Consider the following 18,378-nt stretch of genomic DNA (forward strand, 5'->3'; position numbering starts at 1 on the left):
ACGCCACATTTAACGTACTGCTGTGATTTCCTCTGTGCCCCAGCTCATCAGCTTTGTGTTTCCAGTTGATGATAAAGTGATGTACCAGTGAACACTGCCTAGCTTCTGCTTCCTCTGCTCCCCGAACTTCCACATCCAACTCTGCCTCCCTCCCTTCTGAAATCATTGCTGGGTTTCATGCTCATGGCCTAGCTAACTTAAACCTTCACCACGAAGATACTGGTTCTGACCAATTGTAATGCAATGCAGTTGAGTTAAAGTTCCACCTCGCACAGAACCAGTCCCAATGGCCCAGGAATATACAGCTCCCACAATCCTTCCATTCATTTACACTTCTGTTCAAATTGCGTACTCGCTGCCATATAATCTGTGGTACTTTGGACAATAAAATGCAAGACCTCAAAAGTACTAGTGTAAAACCCCAATAATCTAGCACACTCAGGACTGGCAGATTTTCTGGACCACCCGACATTATTTCCATTAACACCTTAACAATACTTTTAATGCACTTCTTTCAGATGTTTATGACAATATATTTTTCAGTGAACCAGGTAAATGGAAAGGGAGCGCAGGAAGGATTACCTCGTAAACCACATGCCAATCCAACAGGATTTCCAAACAGTCAGACGGTAGATTATCAGAGTTTTACTGCAATGTGTTTTTAATGTGTTTTTTTAATGTGTTTTATCAGTGTTTTACTGCAATGTGTTTTAAGTTCCCACAGTCTGCCTGCAGGAACACATCCCCCTCATTGTAAGCAACAAGGACCATGGCCTGTCGATGTTACCCTCTCCCCTCACATCCGGAATATTCTGGAGAAACTTAGTGACCTTCTTTGGCACCAGGGAGCCAACATACTATACCAGGGAGCCAACATATTTTGTTGCTGCAAAATGTCTTTCTGCTCCACTGTCACCACCACATTCTTCCCTCCACCCAAGCTACTGAAAACCCACCGCAAACGCTGGTGATCTTCTCCTTTTATGGATAGCACTGAAACAACGGAAAGAAGAGAGGCATACCTGCAAGAAAGAAATAAACCTGCCCATCTGGATCTGTGACTCCCCTTCAGCCATACTCGAATCGGTGACTAAAACAGAAAGCAAAACCGTTGGGTCACTCTGGATTGCCGGTTTAGGAGAACAAGAGAGATGGGAGGGTGGGGAGGTTCAAGGAACGTCACACCGCACCTCCTTCCACACTGCTTCGTGCATTCGAGGAAGTTACTGACCAGACAAATCAGTGTAGCAGAATCAGTAAAACAGAACAGCTGTTGGTAGATCTCTGTACTACAAGTTCAAGACACTACACAATGTACCACTTCATATCAGCAAACTATAGCTGCACATATCCACAGAGCAAACTAGGTATCAGAAGGTTGTGCAGCAGAACAACTGTGATTTACACCAAGGCTGGTTTCAAAATCAGGCAAAGACAAACAAAATTAAAGAGTCCCAATTACTGACGGATAAAGTAAATTCAAACAGAGCGCAGAGATGAAGCTCTAAAAAGATGCAATAAAGTAAAACGAGCAGTTGATGCTCCTGCCTCACAGCTCCTGCAGTCAGGTTTGATCCTGACCTCCGGCGCTGTCCGTAGGGAGTCTGCACATTTGCCCTGTGACCGCATGGGGTTCCTCTGGGTGCTCCAGTTTCTCCCACCTCCCAAAGATGTGCTGGTTGACAGCCTAATAGGCCTCTGTAATCTTCCCTTGGTGTGGGAGAGCGGTGGGAGAATTCGGAGGTTGTTGATAGGCATGCACGAGAGAAGAGGCAATAAGTGGGGCAATGAGATTGGGGGGGGGGGGATGCTCTGACAGCCAGCACAGATCGATGGGCTGCATGGCCTCTATTCTCTATGAGGCATCAGGCTGTTGATTTTTTTGTTAAGTATTCATTATCACATGAACACAAATCTATATTTGCCAATAAGTAGTAAATGTGACAGACAAAATGTCCCACTGGTACAGAGGGTACAGCATTATGCTGCCTGACCCATTGAGTTCCTCCAGTGTTTTGTGTGTTGCTACAGATTCTAACATTTGCAGGCTCTTGTGTCTTCCCAGCATATTAAGTTTAGATTGTGAATATGTAGATATTAAAGCATTATCTACTGACAAAGTGTGTCAGAAGTAAATCCAACTAACCTCCTTCTCCATAAAACAGAAGGCCATTGTAAAATTTTGTTTCAGCCTAAAAGACAAAAACAATTCATTTACTTTAAAAGCACTATGTCATTAAATAGGCCGTTTATTGTTTTCTCAAACAGACACCAAAACTCACTCAAAACTCAAAGATGATATTTTCCCCTACCTCGTATTTCAATTTTTTTACTTCACAGCAAAGGGCAGCGTAAACTGTTATTACTTTATTCAGGACCTACAAAAAAATTTTGTGTAATTAACAAACATTCAAGTCAAGAGCACCATTTGCAAGCAGCACTGAACTCTGCAGTTATCATCACTAGTTACCTGCTTTGACAGCTAAACATAAGACTGGCTCAAGTACAAGACACTTCTACTAGGATTTTGTGTGGAAAACACAGACAATAAACCTTGAACTAATTTACTAAAATAGCTTAAATAAGGGATCCAAACTTTGTCAATTAAAACAGAGCAAATCAGGAGCACTCAAGCTCCAATCTTCACACACAGCTTTAATTAGTTACATATTGGCCAAATGCCTGCAACAAGTGCTATCCAATGTGCCACAACAAAACTGGATGACAAAAAGATTACTAATTTCATAAGCAGACAAAACCTTCAACATATTATTGATAATGTAACTGATTAAATATTATTTAATGCAATGATAGACTGTAGTTTACAGCCTAATATTAACTTACTTTGTTTTCAGTCTTGATAAGTTCCAGTAGTGAGGATTGTTCATATGGCAGAAGCTAAACAGAACAAAAACAGTTAAATAGCACAGCATTTAAATTACAATTACCTTGTGACCCAGAGGTTTGGACAAACAATCTAGAGATCCAGATTCTAATGGAGGGGAAGGAGTTGGCGTACAAAGACAGGTTGAGCAGTTGTGTTTTCACTCACTGGAGTTTAAAGATTGAGAGGCGATCATATTGAAACGCACAAGATTCAGAAGGCGATTGACGAGATGGAGGCTGAGAGGATAGAGTCAAATGGCACAGGAACAGGCCCTTCCGCCCAACTGGTCCGTGCCAACCAAGATGCCCCATCTAAGCTAGCCATTTGCCAGTGTTTGGCCCATAACCTTCTAAACCTCTTATGCTTCCTCTTTTGCACTACTTAATTATATATTTTGGGCAACTTGTAGTAATTTTTATGCCTTGCACTGTACCGCTGGCACAAAACAACACATTTCACGACATATGTCAGCGATGATATCAGAATCAGGTTTATTATCATTGACATACGTTGGGAAATGTGCTGTTTTGCGGCAGCAGTACAGTGCAAGGCATAAAGACATAAAAATTACTCTAAGTTACAAAAATAAATAAAGAAATAGTGCAAAAGTAGAATAGTGAGGTAGTGTTCATGGACCGTTGAGAAATCTGATGGCGGAGGGGAAGAAGCTGTTCCTAAGTCATTGAGTGTGGGTCTTCAGGCTCCTGTACCTCTTCCCTGATGATAACAATGAGAAGAGGCCATGTCCCAGATGGTGAGGGTCCTTAATGATGGATGCCGCCTTCTTGAGGCACCACCTCTTGAAGGTGTCCTTGATGGTGGGGAGGGTTGTGCCCGTGATGGATCTTTCAACCCTGCACATTGGAGCCTCCGTACCAGGCAGTGATGCAACCAGTCAGAATGCTCTCCACCGCACATCTGTAGAAATTTGCAAGAGAGTTTGGTGACGTACCAAAAGTCCTCAAACTCCTAAGGAAGTAGGGCCACTAGCGTGCCTTCATTGTGATTCCATCGATGTGTTGGGCCCTGCCTGATATGCTGAGTTCCTCCAGCATTTCATCTGTTTTGCTCCAGATTGCAGCATCTGCAGAGTCTCGTGTCTCCTTATCTGAGTTAAACTCCATTTGCCATTCCTGGGCCCACTTACTCAACTGATCAAGATCCCCCCGTCAATCCTGTTAACCATCCTGTCAACACCACCACCTATTTTAGTGCCACCTGCAAACTTACTAACCACGCCTTGTACATTCTCATCCAAATCGTTGATATAGGTGACAAATAACAATGGGCCCAGCACCGACCCCTGAGCAACACCACTAGTCACAGGCCTCCAGTCCGAGAAACAACCTTCCACCATCACTGGGGCAGAGTTTGTTAAGTGTGTCCAGGACAGATTCCTGTCATAGTATGTCGACAGGCCAACTAGAGGGAATGCCATATCAGATCTAGTATTAGGTAATGAACCGGGTCAGGTGACAGATCTCTCAGTTAGTGAGCATTTGGGGGACAGTGACCACTGCTCCCTAACCTTTAGCATTGTCATGGACAAAGATAGGAGCAAAGAGGACGGGAAGACATTTAATTGGGGAAAGGCAAATTATGAGGCTATAAGGCTAGAACTTGAGAGTGTAAATTGGGATGACTTTTTTGAAGGGAAATGTACTATGGAGATGTGGTCGGTGTTCAGGGATCTCTTGCAGGATGTTGGGGATAAATTTGTCCCGGTGAGGCAGAGAAAGAATGGCAGGGTGAAGGAACCATGGGTGACAAGAGAGGTGGAACAACTAGTTAGGAAGAAGGCAGCAGCATACATAAGGTGTAAGCAGCAAGGATCAGACAGGGCTCGTGAGGAACATAGGGTAGCAAGGAAGGAACTTAAGGGGCTGAGGACAGCAAGAAGGGGACATGAAAAGGCTTTGGTGAGTAGGGTTAAGGAAAACCCCAAGGCTTTTTTCTCATATGTGAAGAGCAGAAGGATGACGAGAGTAAAGGTAGTTCCGATTAGAGACAAAGGTGGGAAGATGTGCCTGGAAGCTGTGGAAGTGGGTGGGGTTCTCAATGAATACTTCTCTTCAGTATTCACCAAGGAGAGGGGTCTTGATGATGTTGAGGACAGTGTGGGTAAGGTTTATGTTCTAAAGCATGTAGATATCAAGAGAGAGGATGTGTTGGAGCTGTTAGAAAATATTAGGACAGATAAGTCCCCAGGCCCTGACGGAAATTCCCCAGGTTGCTTCACGAGGCGAGGGAGGAGATTGCTGAACCATTGGTTAGGATCTTTGAGTCCTCGTTGTCCGCGGGAATGGTACCGGAGGATTGGAGGGTGGCAAATGTTGTCCCCTTATTCAGAAAAGGTAGTAGGGATAGTCCAGGGAATTACAGACCAGTGAGCCTTGTCTGTGGTGGGCAAGCTGTTGGAAAGGATTCTAAGAGATAGGATCTACGAGCATTTACAGAATCATGGACGGATTAGGGACAGCCAGCATGGCTTTGTGAAGGGAAGATCTTGCCTCACAAGCCTGATAGGGTTCTTTGAGGAGGTGACCAGGAAGATTGATGAGGGTAATGCAGTGGATGTGGTCTACATGGATTTTAGTAAGGCATTTGACAAGGTTCCACATGGTAGGCTTCTTCAGAAGGTCAGAGGGCAAGGGATCCAGGGAGGCTTGGCCGTGTGGATTCAGAATTGGCTTGCCTGTAGAAAGCAGAGGGTTGTGGTGGAGGGAGTGCATTCAGATTGGAGGGCTGTGACTAGCGGTGTCCCACAAGGATCGGTTCTGGGACCTCTACTTTTCGTGATGTTTATTACTGACTTGGATGAGGGGGTGGAAGGGTGGATTAGCAAGTTTACAGATGACACAAAGGTCGGAGGTGTTGTGGATGGTGTGGAGGGCTGTCGAAGGGATATTGATAGGATGCAGAGCTGGGCTGAGAAGTGGCAGATAGAGTTCAATCCAGAGAAGTGTGAGGTGGTACACTTTGGAAGGACAAACTCCAAGGTGGAGTACAAGGTTAATAGCAGGATTCTGGGGAGTGTGGAGGAGCAGAGGGATCTGGGGATTCATATCCACAGATCACTGAAAGTTGCCTCACAGGTGGATAGGGTAGTTAAGAAAGCTTATGGGATGTTAGTTTTCATAAGTCGTGGGATCGAGTTTAAGAGCTGCGAGGTAATGATGCAGTTCAACAAAACTCTGGTTAGGCCACACTTAGAGTACTGTGTCCAGTTCTGGTTACCTCATTATAGGAAGGATGTGGAAGCGTTGGAAAGGGTGCAGAGGAGATTTACCAGGATGCTGCCTGGATTGGAGAATATGGATTATGAGGAGAGACTAAGCGAGCTAGGGCTTTACTCATTGGAGAGGAGGAGGATGAGGGGAGACATGATAGAGGTATACAAAATATTAAGAGGAATAGATAGAGTGGACGGCCAGCACCTCTTTCCCAGGGCACCAATGCTCAATACAAGAGGGCATGGCTTTCAGGTAATGGGTGGGAAGTTCAAGGGAGATATCAGAGGGAGGTCTTTCACCCAGAGAGTGGTTGGTGCAATGGAATGCACTGCCTGGGACAGTGGTGGGAGGCTGATACGTTGGTCAAGTTCAAGAGATTGTTAGATAGGCATATGGAGGAATTTAAAATAGAGGGATATGTGGGAGGAAAGGGTTAGATAGTCTTAGGCGGTTTAAAGGTCGGCACAACATGGTGGGCCGGAGGGCCGGTATTGTGCTGTACTGTTCTATGTTCCATGGTCCTATCACCCTCCGCTTCCTGCCATCAAGCCAATTGTGTATCCAATTAACCAGCTCTCCCTGGATCCCATGTGATCTAACCTTCCAGAGCAGCCCACCACGTGAAACCTTATCAAAGGCCTCACTGAATTCCATATAGACCATGTCTACAGTCCTGCCCTCATCAACTTTCTTGGTCACATCATCAAAAAACTCAATCAAATTCTAAGACATGATCTCCCGTGCACAAAGCCGTGCTGACCACCCCTTATCGACCTGTCTTTCCAGATGCACATATATCTTATCCCTCAGAATTCTCTCCAGTAACTTACTTACCACAGATGTGAAACTTACTGGTCTATAGTTCCCAGGTTATTCTTTACAGCCCTTTTTAAATAAGGGCACAACATTGGCTACCCTGCAGTCTACCGGCACCTCACCCGTGGCTAAAGATGATGCAAATATCTCGGCCAGTGCTCCACAATTTCTTCTCCAGTATTCTTGGGTAATACCAAGTCAGGCCCTGGAGATTTGTCTATCTTCATACCTTTTGAGACGTCCTGCACCTCCTCTACTGTAATGCAGACTATCCCCAAGACCTCCCTGTTTACTTTTCCTAGTTGCAAAGCCTTCATGTCTTCCTCCATGGTAAAAACAGAGGAGAAATATTGATTAAGGACTTCGCCCATCTCCTGCGGCTCCTCACAAAGATGTCCACTTTGGTCTTTGTGGGACCCTATTCTCTCTCTAGTTACTCTTTTTCCTTTAATATACTTATAAAATCTCTTTGGATTCTCCTTAACCTTCTGCCAAAGCTATCTCATGCCCCCTTTTTCCCCTCCTGATTTCCTTCTTGAGTACACTCCTCCCGGGATTAACTTGATCCCAGCTGCCTAAATCTAACCAATACCTCCTTTTTTCCTGGCCAGGGCCTCAATCTCTCCTTTTTAGGATGTTGCCACTCACAGGATTACTGAGAACTAGGAACATTGTTTCACACCCGCTGAAAGAATGAAGGACTGCCCTGTTAAGCCAGAGATGAGGAGATGTGTTTCAAGAGGGCAATCTTTTATTCTTTCAGAGGGTCGTGACTCTTTGGAGTTCTCTACTACAGAAAGCTGTGGAAATGAAGTTACTAAATGTATTAAAGATGGACATTGACAGACATATAAACTGCAAGGGAGTCAAGGTACAGGGGGGAGACCTGGAAAGTGACGCTGAGGCCAAAACTGAATTGGCCACGACCTTCATGAACGGAGATGCAGGCTTAAGAAGCAGGAGTAGGCCAATCTGCCCCTCGTCCTTATTAGTTTAACTTGCTTTTGGGTATGATATCGCTGCAGAAAATTTAACCAGTTAAGAATACTGAACATTGCAAAGTTCTCTTAGTCCCTCGCTGAGTTCATTCCTCTGTGGTCTCAGTTTCTATCTGTTCCCTCAGTTAGCAGCTGTTATTTACACGTAGTCACCAAAGATCATAGTAGGTGTGGGCAAGGTACTAAATGAGTAGCTGGTGTCAGTATTCACCAAGGAGAAGGACATGGAGGATAGTGAGAGCAGTGTGGGGCATGTTAATGTGCCAGGGCATTTCAGATCACTGTGCTGCTGGCTCTCGAGGAGCATCAAGGTGGATCAATACCCAGCGCCTAATGGGCGATATCCCAGGTTATTGAAAGAGGCAAGAGAGGAGATTGCTGGGGACTTGAAGATCTTTGTATCCTCACTAGCAATAGGTGAGGTCCTGGAGGACTGGAGAATAGCAAATGTTGTTCAAGGAGGGAAATAATAATCCAGGAATTTATAGGCCGGTGAGCTTGACATCAGTGGTAGGGAAGCTATTGGAAAGGATTCTTGGGGATAGGATTTATGCACATTTGGAAAAACACGGCGTAATTAGGGTCAGACAGCATGGTTTTGTGAGGGCAGGTCGTCTTACAACTTGGAGTTTTTTTTGAGGAGGTGACGAAGGTAGTTTATGAAAGTAGAGCAGGGGATGTTGTATATGTGGATCTCAGTCAGGTGTTTGACAAGGTCTCTGATGGGAGGCTGATCCAGAAGATTAAGATGCACGAGATCCATGATGACTTACTGGTTTGGATTCAGAATTGGCTTGCCCATAAGAAGACAGAGGGTAGTGGTGGAAGGGTGTCGTTCTGGCTGGAGGTCCGTGACCAGTGGTGTTTCACAGGAATCGGTGCTGGGACCCCTGTTGTTTGTGATATGTATAAATATATATTAACTGACAGATGAAACCGTAGATGGGTGGATTATTAAGTTTGCAGACAACACAACGATTGGTGTAGAGGGTTGGGACAGTGTAGAGGGTTGTCAAGGATGCAGCAGAATACAGAGCAGTTACAGATATGGGCGGAGAAGTGACAGATGGAGTTTAATCCGGGCAAGTGTGAGGTGTTGCACTTTGGGAGGTCTAATGTAAGGGGAAAGTATACAGTCTAAGGTATCTTTAAGGTATCTTTATCAGTCACATGTACATCGAAACACACAGTGAAATGCATCTTTTGCGTAGAGTGTTCTGGGGGGCAGCCCGCAAGTGTCGCCACACTTCCGGCGCCAACATAGCATGCCCACACCTTCCTAACCCGTACGTCTTTGGCACGTAGGAGGAAACCGGAGCACCCGGAGGAAATCCACACAGACACGGGGAGAAGGTACAAACTCCTTACAGACAGCGACGGGAATCAAACCCGGGTCGCTGGCGCTGTAAAGAGTTACGCTGACCGCTACACTACCATGCCTGCCAGGACCCTTAACAGCAATGACATTCAGTAGATAGGGTAGTAAAGAAGGCATATAGTATGCTTGCCTTCATCGCTAGGGGCATAAGAGTATAAGAGTCAAGGAGTTATGTTGCAGCTATATAAAACTTTGGTTAGGCCGCACTTGGAGTGTTGTGTGCAGTTCTGGTCATCCCATTACAGGAAGGACGTGGAAGCTTTGGAAAGGGTGCAGAAGAGGTTCACCAGGATGCTGCCTGGATTAAAGGGTATGATCTAATAGTTAGATCATAAGGAGAGGTTGGACAAACTGGGGATTTTCTTCTCTGGAGCATCGGAGGCTGAAGAAAGACCTGATAGAAGTTCATAAGATTGAGAGGTATAGACAGTCAGAACCTTTTTTCCCAGGTAGAAATGTTAAGTACTAGAGGACATGCATTTAAGGTGAGAGGGGGAAAAGTTTAAAGATGAAGTGCAGGGCAAGTTTTCTTTAAAAGAAAAACAGCATGGTAGGTGCCTGGAACGGGCTGTCAGGAAGTATGATGGAAGTAATGATGATAGGGGTGTTTAAGAGACTGTTAGACACACAAATATGCAGAGATTCGGCAGAGACATGGAGGGCCAAAGGGCTTGTTTCTGTGCTGTACTGTCCTATGTTCTATATCCAGTCCAAGCAACCCTCCATCACTAACCTGTCTCAGATCACCAATTTGACAACTTGACTTGGATCCCATGGGCTCTAACCTTTTGGATCAGCCATCCATATCAAACCTCATCCACATAAACTACATTATTAAAATTTGTAATTAAAACACCACTGGAAAAATTAATGACCCCAAAAATTATATATTCCAAATACCCTATGATATTCATCACAGAATTCTAATAGAAGTGGCAATGGATTGTGACTCTGGTTATCATTTTCCAAAATTCCATCGACTCTATGATTCCTGTGAAATGTGGCCACAATATTTCAGAAAGGAGGGAGAGAAAACAGGGAATGACAGACCTGTTAACTTGACAGTGGAAGCAGGGAAAATATTGTAATATATTCACATAACAACAAAGCACTGAGAAAAATGATTGAAAGTCAACATGGATTTATGAAAAGAAAATCATGTTTCACTAATCAATTGAGTTGAGGATTATCCTGCAGAGAAAATGAATTGGAAACCACTGGATGTGCTGCTTTGGAATTTCTCATGCCTTTGTACAACTGGTTTCCTCATAAGGCGCAAGGTGTACAAGGAATTGGGGGCAGTATACTTGCATGACCTAAAAGTTGGTGAACAGAGGAAACAAATAATGACTAAACCGGTGCTTCTCAGAGTGGCAGACTGTGGCTAGTGAAGTAGCACAGGGAACTATGTTTGGGCCCCAGATGTCCACTACCTATGTCAACAATTTGTCTGAGAAGACCGTATGTTAATATATACAAATCTGCTCATGACAAGAAACTCAGCAACGACAAAGATGCAAAGAGAATTTAAGAGGATCCATAGAAACTAATTAAGTGGGCAATAACATGGCAGATAGAGTATAATAGAAAGAATATAGGAGAGATTGGGTAGGCTTGGCTCTATTATCCAGAGTTTGGAACAATGACGGATAACTCATTGAAACATAAAATTCTTCAAGGGTTCAATAGGGTCAGTAAAGGGATTATGTTTCTGCTCCCTAAGGAGTCTAATATCTAGGGCTTATAATCTTAAATAAGGACTATTTAGGAGTGAAATACAGAATTTCTTCATTCAAATTCTTTGGAGGGCTGTGAAAACTCAGTCATCGATTCAAGAGGTATCAATAAATATCCAAATATTAAAGGAATTGGAGAATAGGACAGGAAAACAGGATTCAAGGTAGATCATGCCACGAACACTGAACTTAAATTCAAAGAGATTATTCCTGCACCAGTTGCTTATGTCCTGCTCTGACACCAGAGATTCCCTAATGAGAAAGTAATACCAATTCCAGCACTGGATGACAGCAAGTCTATGCCCAGAAACCCCACTGTATTGTTCGTGTTTTAAGTATTAGAACGTAGAACAATTACAGCACAATTCAGGCCCTTCGGCCCACAAAGCTGTGCCGAAAATGTCCCTACCCTAGAAATTACTAGGCTTACCTGTAGCCCTCTATTTCACTCAGCTCCATGTACCTATCTAACAGTCTCTTGAAAGACCCTATCGTATCAGCCTCCACCACCGTTTCCGGCAGCCCATTCCACGCACTCACCACTCTCTGAGTAAAAAACTTACCCCTGACATCTCCTCTATATCTACTCCCCAGCACCTTAAACCTATGTCCTCTTGTGGCCACCAGTTCAGCCCCGGGGAAAAGCCTCTGACTATCTACCCGATCAATGCCCTTTATCATCTTATACACCTCTAGCAGGTCCCCCCTCATCCTCCGTCTCTCCAAGGAGAAAAGGCAGAGTTCCCTCAACCTGCTTTCATAAGGCATGCTCCGCCTCCCAGGCAGCATCCTTGTAAATCTCCTCTGCACCCTCTCTATGGCTTCCACATCCTTCCTGTAGTGAGGCGACCAGAACTGAGCACAGTACTCCAAGTGGGGTCTGACCAGGGGCCTATATAGGTGCAACTATACCTCACGGCTCCTAAATTCAATTCTCCGACTGATGAAGGACAATACACCATATGCCTTCTTAACCACAGAGTCAACCTGCGCTGCCACTTTGAGCGTCCTATGGAATCAGACCCCAAGATCCCTCTGATCCTCCACACTGCCAAGAGTCCTACCATTAAGACTATATTCCGCCAACATATTTGACCTACCAAAATGAACCACTTCACACTTATCTGGGTTGGTCCACTTATGCGGACCACAAAATCAGGACCATCAAGGATTTTTAAGATGTACCTTAAGGGCTATGGGATCAAGTGTAAAATCCCAGACGTCGCCAATAGAGTCATCCAATGCATCCTCAATTCCTTTCAGCTGGTTGGTGTACTCCTCGAGAAACTTCCCGTAACTCTTCAACTGCACCTCAGCGTGGATTCCTGAACACGGGGGGGGGGGGGGGAATGAAATGTTTTGTCTGAGGGTCAGCTGTTCACCTTCACCGCACGCTGGCTACCCAGCCCGTCAAACCACAGCACAGGGCTCTGGACTGCAGGGCACCTGCACCGCCCTGTCCCTTCAACAGCTCACTGCAGGTAAACTCCTCACTGCCCCACACTGGTGGGGAGATGACTGAAGCCCTGCGACTGCCAGTGGGGTGCAGCGACCCTGCTCCCCGGCGTGCAGGACAGGGGGAGGGCTGCAGGAGACTGACCGGTGCCGAGGCCGGACTTCGGCCCACCTGCAGCTGCTATCCCGGCCCCCGGAGGTTAGGGCGATGCTGATGTGCTCTCGGGCAGCTGTGCGCGGAAACGTCACCCCCCCCTCCTCCCGTGAATACACAGCACCCTCCCCGGACCCCACACCCCCGGCACCCACTCTGGGAGCCGTCGTCCAACCCGTCCAGCCTCCAGCCGGGGGAACCCGCCTCCAGCGCCATCTTGGGCACAGGGCCGCTCATGTGACCCGCCGCCGGCGCACATGCGCACAGCCCGGCCGGCGGAGCGTCGTTCTGATTGGGCGGGAGGGGAGAGGGGCGGGGCCGGTGCAGTGGGGTGGGGGAGGGGGGGAGATGGAGACGATGGGGGGGGGGTGGGGTAGGGGAGGATGGGGGGTGGGGAAGAGTAGGGGAGGGTGGGGAGGATGGGGGGTGGGAGGGGTTGGGGAAGAGTAGGGGAGGGGTTGGGGAGGATGGGGGGTGGGGAAGAGTAGGGGAGGGGTTGGGGAGGATGGGGGGTGGGGAAGAGTAGGGGAGGGGTGGGGAAGAGTAGGGGAGGGGTTGGGGAGGATGGGGGGTGGGAGGGGTGGGGGAGGGGTTGGGGAGGATGGGGGGTGGGGAAGAGTAGGGGAGGGGTTGGGGAGGATGGGGGGTGGGAGGGGTGGGGGAGGGGTGGGGGAGGGGTTGGGGAGGATGGGGGGTGGGAGGGGTTGGGGAGGATGGGGGGTTGGGGAGGATGGGGGGTGGGAGGGGTGGGGGAGGGGTTGGGGAGGATGGGGGGTGGGAGGGGTGGGGGAGGGGTTGGGGAGGATGGGGGTGGGGGAGGGTTGGGGAGGATGGGGGTGGGGGAGGGGTTGGGGAGGATGGGGGTTGGGGAGGGGTTGGGGAGGATGGGGGTGGGAAGGGGTTGGGGAGGATGGGGAGGGGTTGGGGAGGATGGGGGTGGGGGAGGGGTTGGGGAGGATGGGGATTGGGGAGGATGGGGGGTGGGAGGTGTGGGGGAGGGGTTGGGGAGGATGGGGGTGGGAAGGGGTTGGGGAGGATGGGGGTGGGAAGAGGATGGGGAGGGGTTGGGGAGGATGGGGGTGGGAAGAGGTTGGGGAGGATGGGGAGGGGTTGGGGAGGATGGGGGTGGGAAGGGGTTGGGGAGGATGGGGAGGGGTTGGGGAGGATGGGGGTGGGGGAGGGGTTGGGGAGGATGGGGGTTGGGGAGGATGGGGGTGGGGGAGGGGTTGGGGAGGATGGGGGTTGGGGAGGATGGGGGTGGGAAGGGGTTGGGGAGGATGGGGAGGGGTTGGGGAGGATGGGGGTGGGAAGGGGTTGGGGAGGATGGGGGTGGGGAGGATGGGGATGGGTAGAGGAGGATGGGTGGGGAAGGGGAAATGGGGTGTGGGGAAGGGTAGGGGAGGATGGAGGGAGGGGTAGGGGAGGATGGGGGGGTGGGGGAGAGTTAAGGGAGGGTGGGGAAGGGTAGGGGAGGATAGGGGTGGGGAGGGGTAGGGGAGGATGCGGAGGGGTGGGTAGGGATCGGGGAGGATGGGGAGGGGGTGGGTGGGGAGGGGCAGGGGAGGATGGGGAAGGGGTTGGTGGGTGGTGGCGAGGGATGGGGCGGATGGGGGATGTTGTGAATTTAGTCACAAAGATAAAGGAAGCATCTCAGAATCAGATTCATTAGCACTGACTCAGGTTTTGCTGCAGCAGTACAGTGCACATGTAAGGTTGTGGGAGCTGAAATTTGACAGAGTCTTAGGAATATAAAAGAAGCAGGAGAGAACTTAAGACAGGGAATTAGCAGGGTGAAAAGGGGCCGTGACATCTCTTTGGAAAGTAGGATTAAAGATGATCACAAGGCCTTTTATACAAACATTAAAAGCAAGAAGGTAACTGGTTGCCCCATTACAGGAAGGATGTCAAGGCTTTAGAGAGGGTGCAGAAGAGGTTTACCAGGAATCTGCCTGGATTAGAGGGCATGAGCTATAAGGAGAGGTTGGACAAACTTGGGTTGTTTTCTCTGGAGCGGCGGAGGCTGAGGGGCGGCCTGATGGAGGAGTATGAGAGGCACAGGTAGAGTAGATAGGCAGTATCCTTTTCCCGGGGTCAAAATGTCTAATACCAGAGGGCACGCGTTTAAGGTGAGAAGGGGGTAAGTTCAAAGGGGATGTGGGGGACAAGTTTTTTACGCAGAGAGCAGTGGGTGCCTGGAATGTGCTGCCAGGGGTGGGGGTGGAGGCAGATGCGATTAAGAGGCTCTTGGATAGGCACATGAATGTACAGAGAATGGAGGGATATGCACATTGTGTCAACAGAAGGGATTAGTTTACTTTAATTAGTAGCTTAATTAGTTCAGCACAACATCAAGAGTCGAAGTTCCTGTGCTGTCCTGTTCTATGCTCCATTTAACGAGGGAGAGGACAGGGCCACACAAGGACAAAGGAGGGAATTTATGCCTGGAGCCAGAGTAAGTAGGTGAGGTACCAGATGAGTACTTGGTGTTGCTATTCAACAGGGAGAAGGGCATGGAAGACAGCGAGATCAGGGACGGTTATTGCTGATATTGTAGGGCATATTGATATCAACGATAAGATTTCTTTATTAGTCACCTGCACATCGAAACACACAGTGAAATGTATCTTTTGCATAGAGTGTTCTGGGGGCAGCCCGCAAGAGGAGGAGGTTTTGGGTCTTTTGAAGAACATTCAAGTGGATAAGTCCCCAGGGCCTGATAGGATCTCTCCCAAGTTATTGAGAGAGGCAAGAGAGGAGATTGCTGTGGGCTTGACTGTAATCTTTGTATCGTCTTTAACACAGATGGGGTCCCAGAGGACAGGAGAATGGAAAATGTCTATCCTTCTATCCTGCTGTTATAAGACCATTGAATGGTCCCCTGGTACGATAAGATGGACTCTTGACCTTACAGTCTACCTTGTTATGACCTTACACCTTATTGTCTACCTGCACTGCACTCTCTCTGTAACTGTAACACTTTATTCTACATTCTGTTATTGTTTTACCTTGTACCACCTCAATGCACTGTGTAATGAATTGATCTGTACGATCGGTATGCAAGACAAGTTTTTCACTGGACCTCGGTATATGCGACAGTAACAAACTAATACCAATGTTTAAGAAGGGCAAGAGATACAGACCAGAAAATTATAGGGTGGTGAGCCTTACACCAGGGAAATTATTGGAGAAGATTCTTAGGGATAGGATCTACTCACATATGGAAAGGCATGGACATTAGGGACAGTCAGCATGGCTTTGTGCCGGGGGGGGGGGGGGTGTCTTATAAACTTGATTGAGTTTTTTGAGGAGGTGCTGAAGATGATTAATAAGGTATCTTTATTAGTCACATGTACATCGAAACACACAGTGAAATGCATCTTTTGTGTAGAGTGTTCTGGGGGCAGCCCGCAAGTGTCGCCACGCTTCTGGTGCCAACATAGCACGCCCACAACTTCCTAACCCGTACGTCTTTGGAATGTGGGAGGAAACCCACGCAGACACACGGGGAGAACGTACAAACTCCTTACAGACAGCAGCCGGAATTGAACCCAGGTCGCTGGCGCTGTAATAGCATTACGCTAACCGCTACACTACTGTGGGACAGTGGCTGTAGTATACATGGACTTCAGTGAAGCTTTCGACAGGGTTCCTCATGGTAGGCTGATCCAGAAGATTAAGGCACGTGGAATCCATTTGGGATTTTGGTAGATTGGATTGAAAATTGGCTTGACCAGAAGATAGTTTTGGAGGGATATTATGCTGACCAGGGGTCTGTGACCTGTGGTGTTCTGCAAGGATCAGTGCTGGGACCTCTGTCTATTAAAAATATAAATGATCTGGATGAAAATGCAGGTGGGCTGATGAGTAAGTTTGCAGACAACACAAAAAACTGCAGAGTTATAGATAGTGAGGAAGGTTGTCAAAGGATTCAGTAGAATAGAGACCAGTTGGGAATGTGGGCAGAGAAAAGGCAGATGGAGTTTAATCCGGACAAGTGTGAGGTGTTGCAGGTCAAGTGCAAGAGGAAAGTATACATTAAATGGCAGTACCCTTAGGAACATTGGTATAATAGAAGGGGATTTTAATTTCCCAAACATCAACTGGGAATGCCATGGTTTTAAGATCTTGGATAGTGAGGAACTTGTGAAGTGTGTTCAGGAAAAAATTCTCAATCAATGTGTAGATGGCCCTATCAGAGAAGGGGCCAAAAAGGTGTTAGTGAGGGAGCACTTTGGGATCAGTGACCGTAATTCTATTAGTTTTTAAATAGTTACTGAAAAGGATAGGACTGGTCCACAAGTTGAAGTCCTAAATTGGGGCAAGACCAATTTAGACCGTATTGGACAGGAAATTTCAAAAGTTGATTGGGGGAGGCTGTTTGCAGGTAAAGGGATGTCTGGCAAGTGGGAGGCTTTTAAAAGTGAAATAGCAAGAACTCACGAGTACCCTTCACACTACCATGTTCCTGTTAGTGTGAAGGGTAAGGCTGGCTGGAGTAGGGAACATTGGATGACGAGACATTGAGGCTCTGGTGAAGAGGAAGGAGGTACATGTCAGGTTTAGGCAGCTGGGATTAAATGAATCCCTTGAGATATAGGGGGTGCAGGAGTATGCTTTGGCAGATAATATAGTTATAGAATCTCTTAGGATTCTCCTTGACCTTAAGGGCAAAAGGGTATCTAGGGAGAGAATAGGGCCCCTTAAAGATCAACAAGGTCATCTATGCGTGGAGCCAGAGGAGATGGGAGAGGTCCTTAATCAATATTTCTTGTCTGTATTTCCCATGAGAAAGACATGGATGTGAGGGAATTTGGGAAAGTTGATAGTGATGTCTCAGTTCAGCAACTTGGTCAGCATGGACGAGTTGGGCCAAAGGGCCTGTTTCCCTGCTGTATCATTCTGTGGCTCCACAGAGGGACCTTGGGTCCAAGTCCATAACTCCATGAAAGTGGCAACACAATGTATTGGTATCGGTTTATTATTGTCACTCATACCAAGGTACAGTGAAAAACTTGTCTTGCATACCATTTGTACAGGTCGATTCATTACACAGTGCAGATACATTGGGTTAGTACAGAGTGCATTGAGGTAGTACAGGTAAAAACAATAACAGTACAGAGTAAAGTGTCACAGCTACAGGGAAGCGCATTGCAGGTAGACAATAAGGTGTAAGGTCATAAAAAGGTAGATTGTGAGGTCAAGAGTCCATCTCATCGTATAAGGGAACTGTTCAATAGTCTTATCACAGTGGGGATAGAAGCTGTCCTTGAGCCTGGTGGTACGTGCCCTCGGGCTCCTGTATCTTCTACCTGATGGGAGAGGGGAGAAGAGAGAATGTTCCGGGTGGGTGGGGTCTTTGATTATGCTGGCTGCTTCACCAAGGCAGCGAGAGGTAAAGACAGAGTCCATGGAGGGGAGGCTGGTTTCCATGATGTGCTGGGCTGTGTCCACAACTATCTGCAGTTTCTTGCGGTCCTGGGCAGAGCAGTTGCCGTACCAAGCTGTGATACATCCAGATAGGATGCTTTCTATGGTGCATCGATAAAATTTGGTGAGTGTCAAAGGGGACAAACTGAATTTCTTTAGCTTCCTGAGGAAGTAGAGGTGCTGGTGAGCTTTCTTGGCTGTGGCATCTACGTGGTTGGACCAGGACAGGCTGTTGGTAATGTTCACTCTCAGGAACTTGAAGCTCTCAACCCTCTCGACCTCAGCACCATTGAT

The 18,378-nt window shown here is 47.4% G+C and overlaps 1 protein-coding gene across 1 annotated transcript in view; it reads right to left on the minus strand.

Annotated features, from left to right (window-relative positions):
• washc4 (WASH complex subunit 4) overlaps nucleotides 1–12,886 on the minus strand; it is a 55,294-nt gene extending 42,408 nt beyond the window's left edge. The window contains exons 1-6 of the mRNA XM_052033404.1: nucleotides 12,813–12,886; nucleotides 12,234–12,373; nucleotides 2,845–2,898; nucleotides 2,313–2,378; nucleotides 2,147–2,192; nucleotides 1,023–1,090 (exon numbers count right to left, since the gene is read on the minus strand). Of these exons, the coding sequence (XP_051889364.1) occupies nucleotides 1,023–1,090; nucleotides 2,147–2,192; nucleotides 2,313–2,378; nucleotides 2,845–2,898; nucleotides 12,234–12,373; nucleotides 12,813–12,873 (435 nt within the window). The 5' untranslated portion in view covers nucleotides 12,874–12,886. The remainder of the gene's footprint in view (nucleotides 1–1,022; nucleotides 1,091–2,146; nucleotides 2,193–2,312; nucleotides 2,379–2,844; nucleotides 2,899–12,233; nucleotides 12,374–12,812) is intronic.
• Nucleotides 12,887–18,378: the final 5,492 nt, after the last annotated feature.

The sequence above is a fragment of the Pristis pectinata genome, chromosome 19, assembly GCF_009764475.1.
Source record: "Pristis pectinata isolate sPriPec2 chromosome 19, sPriPec2.1.pri, whole genome shotgun sequence".
Classification (NCBI taxonomy): Eukaryota; Metazoa; Chordata; class Chondrichthyes; order Rhinopristiformes; family Pristidae; genus Pristis; species Pristis pectinata.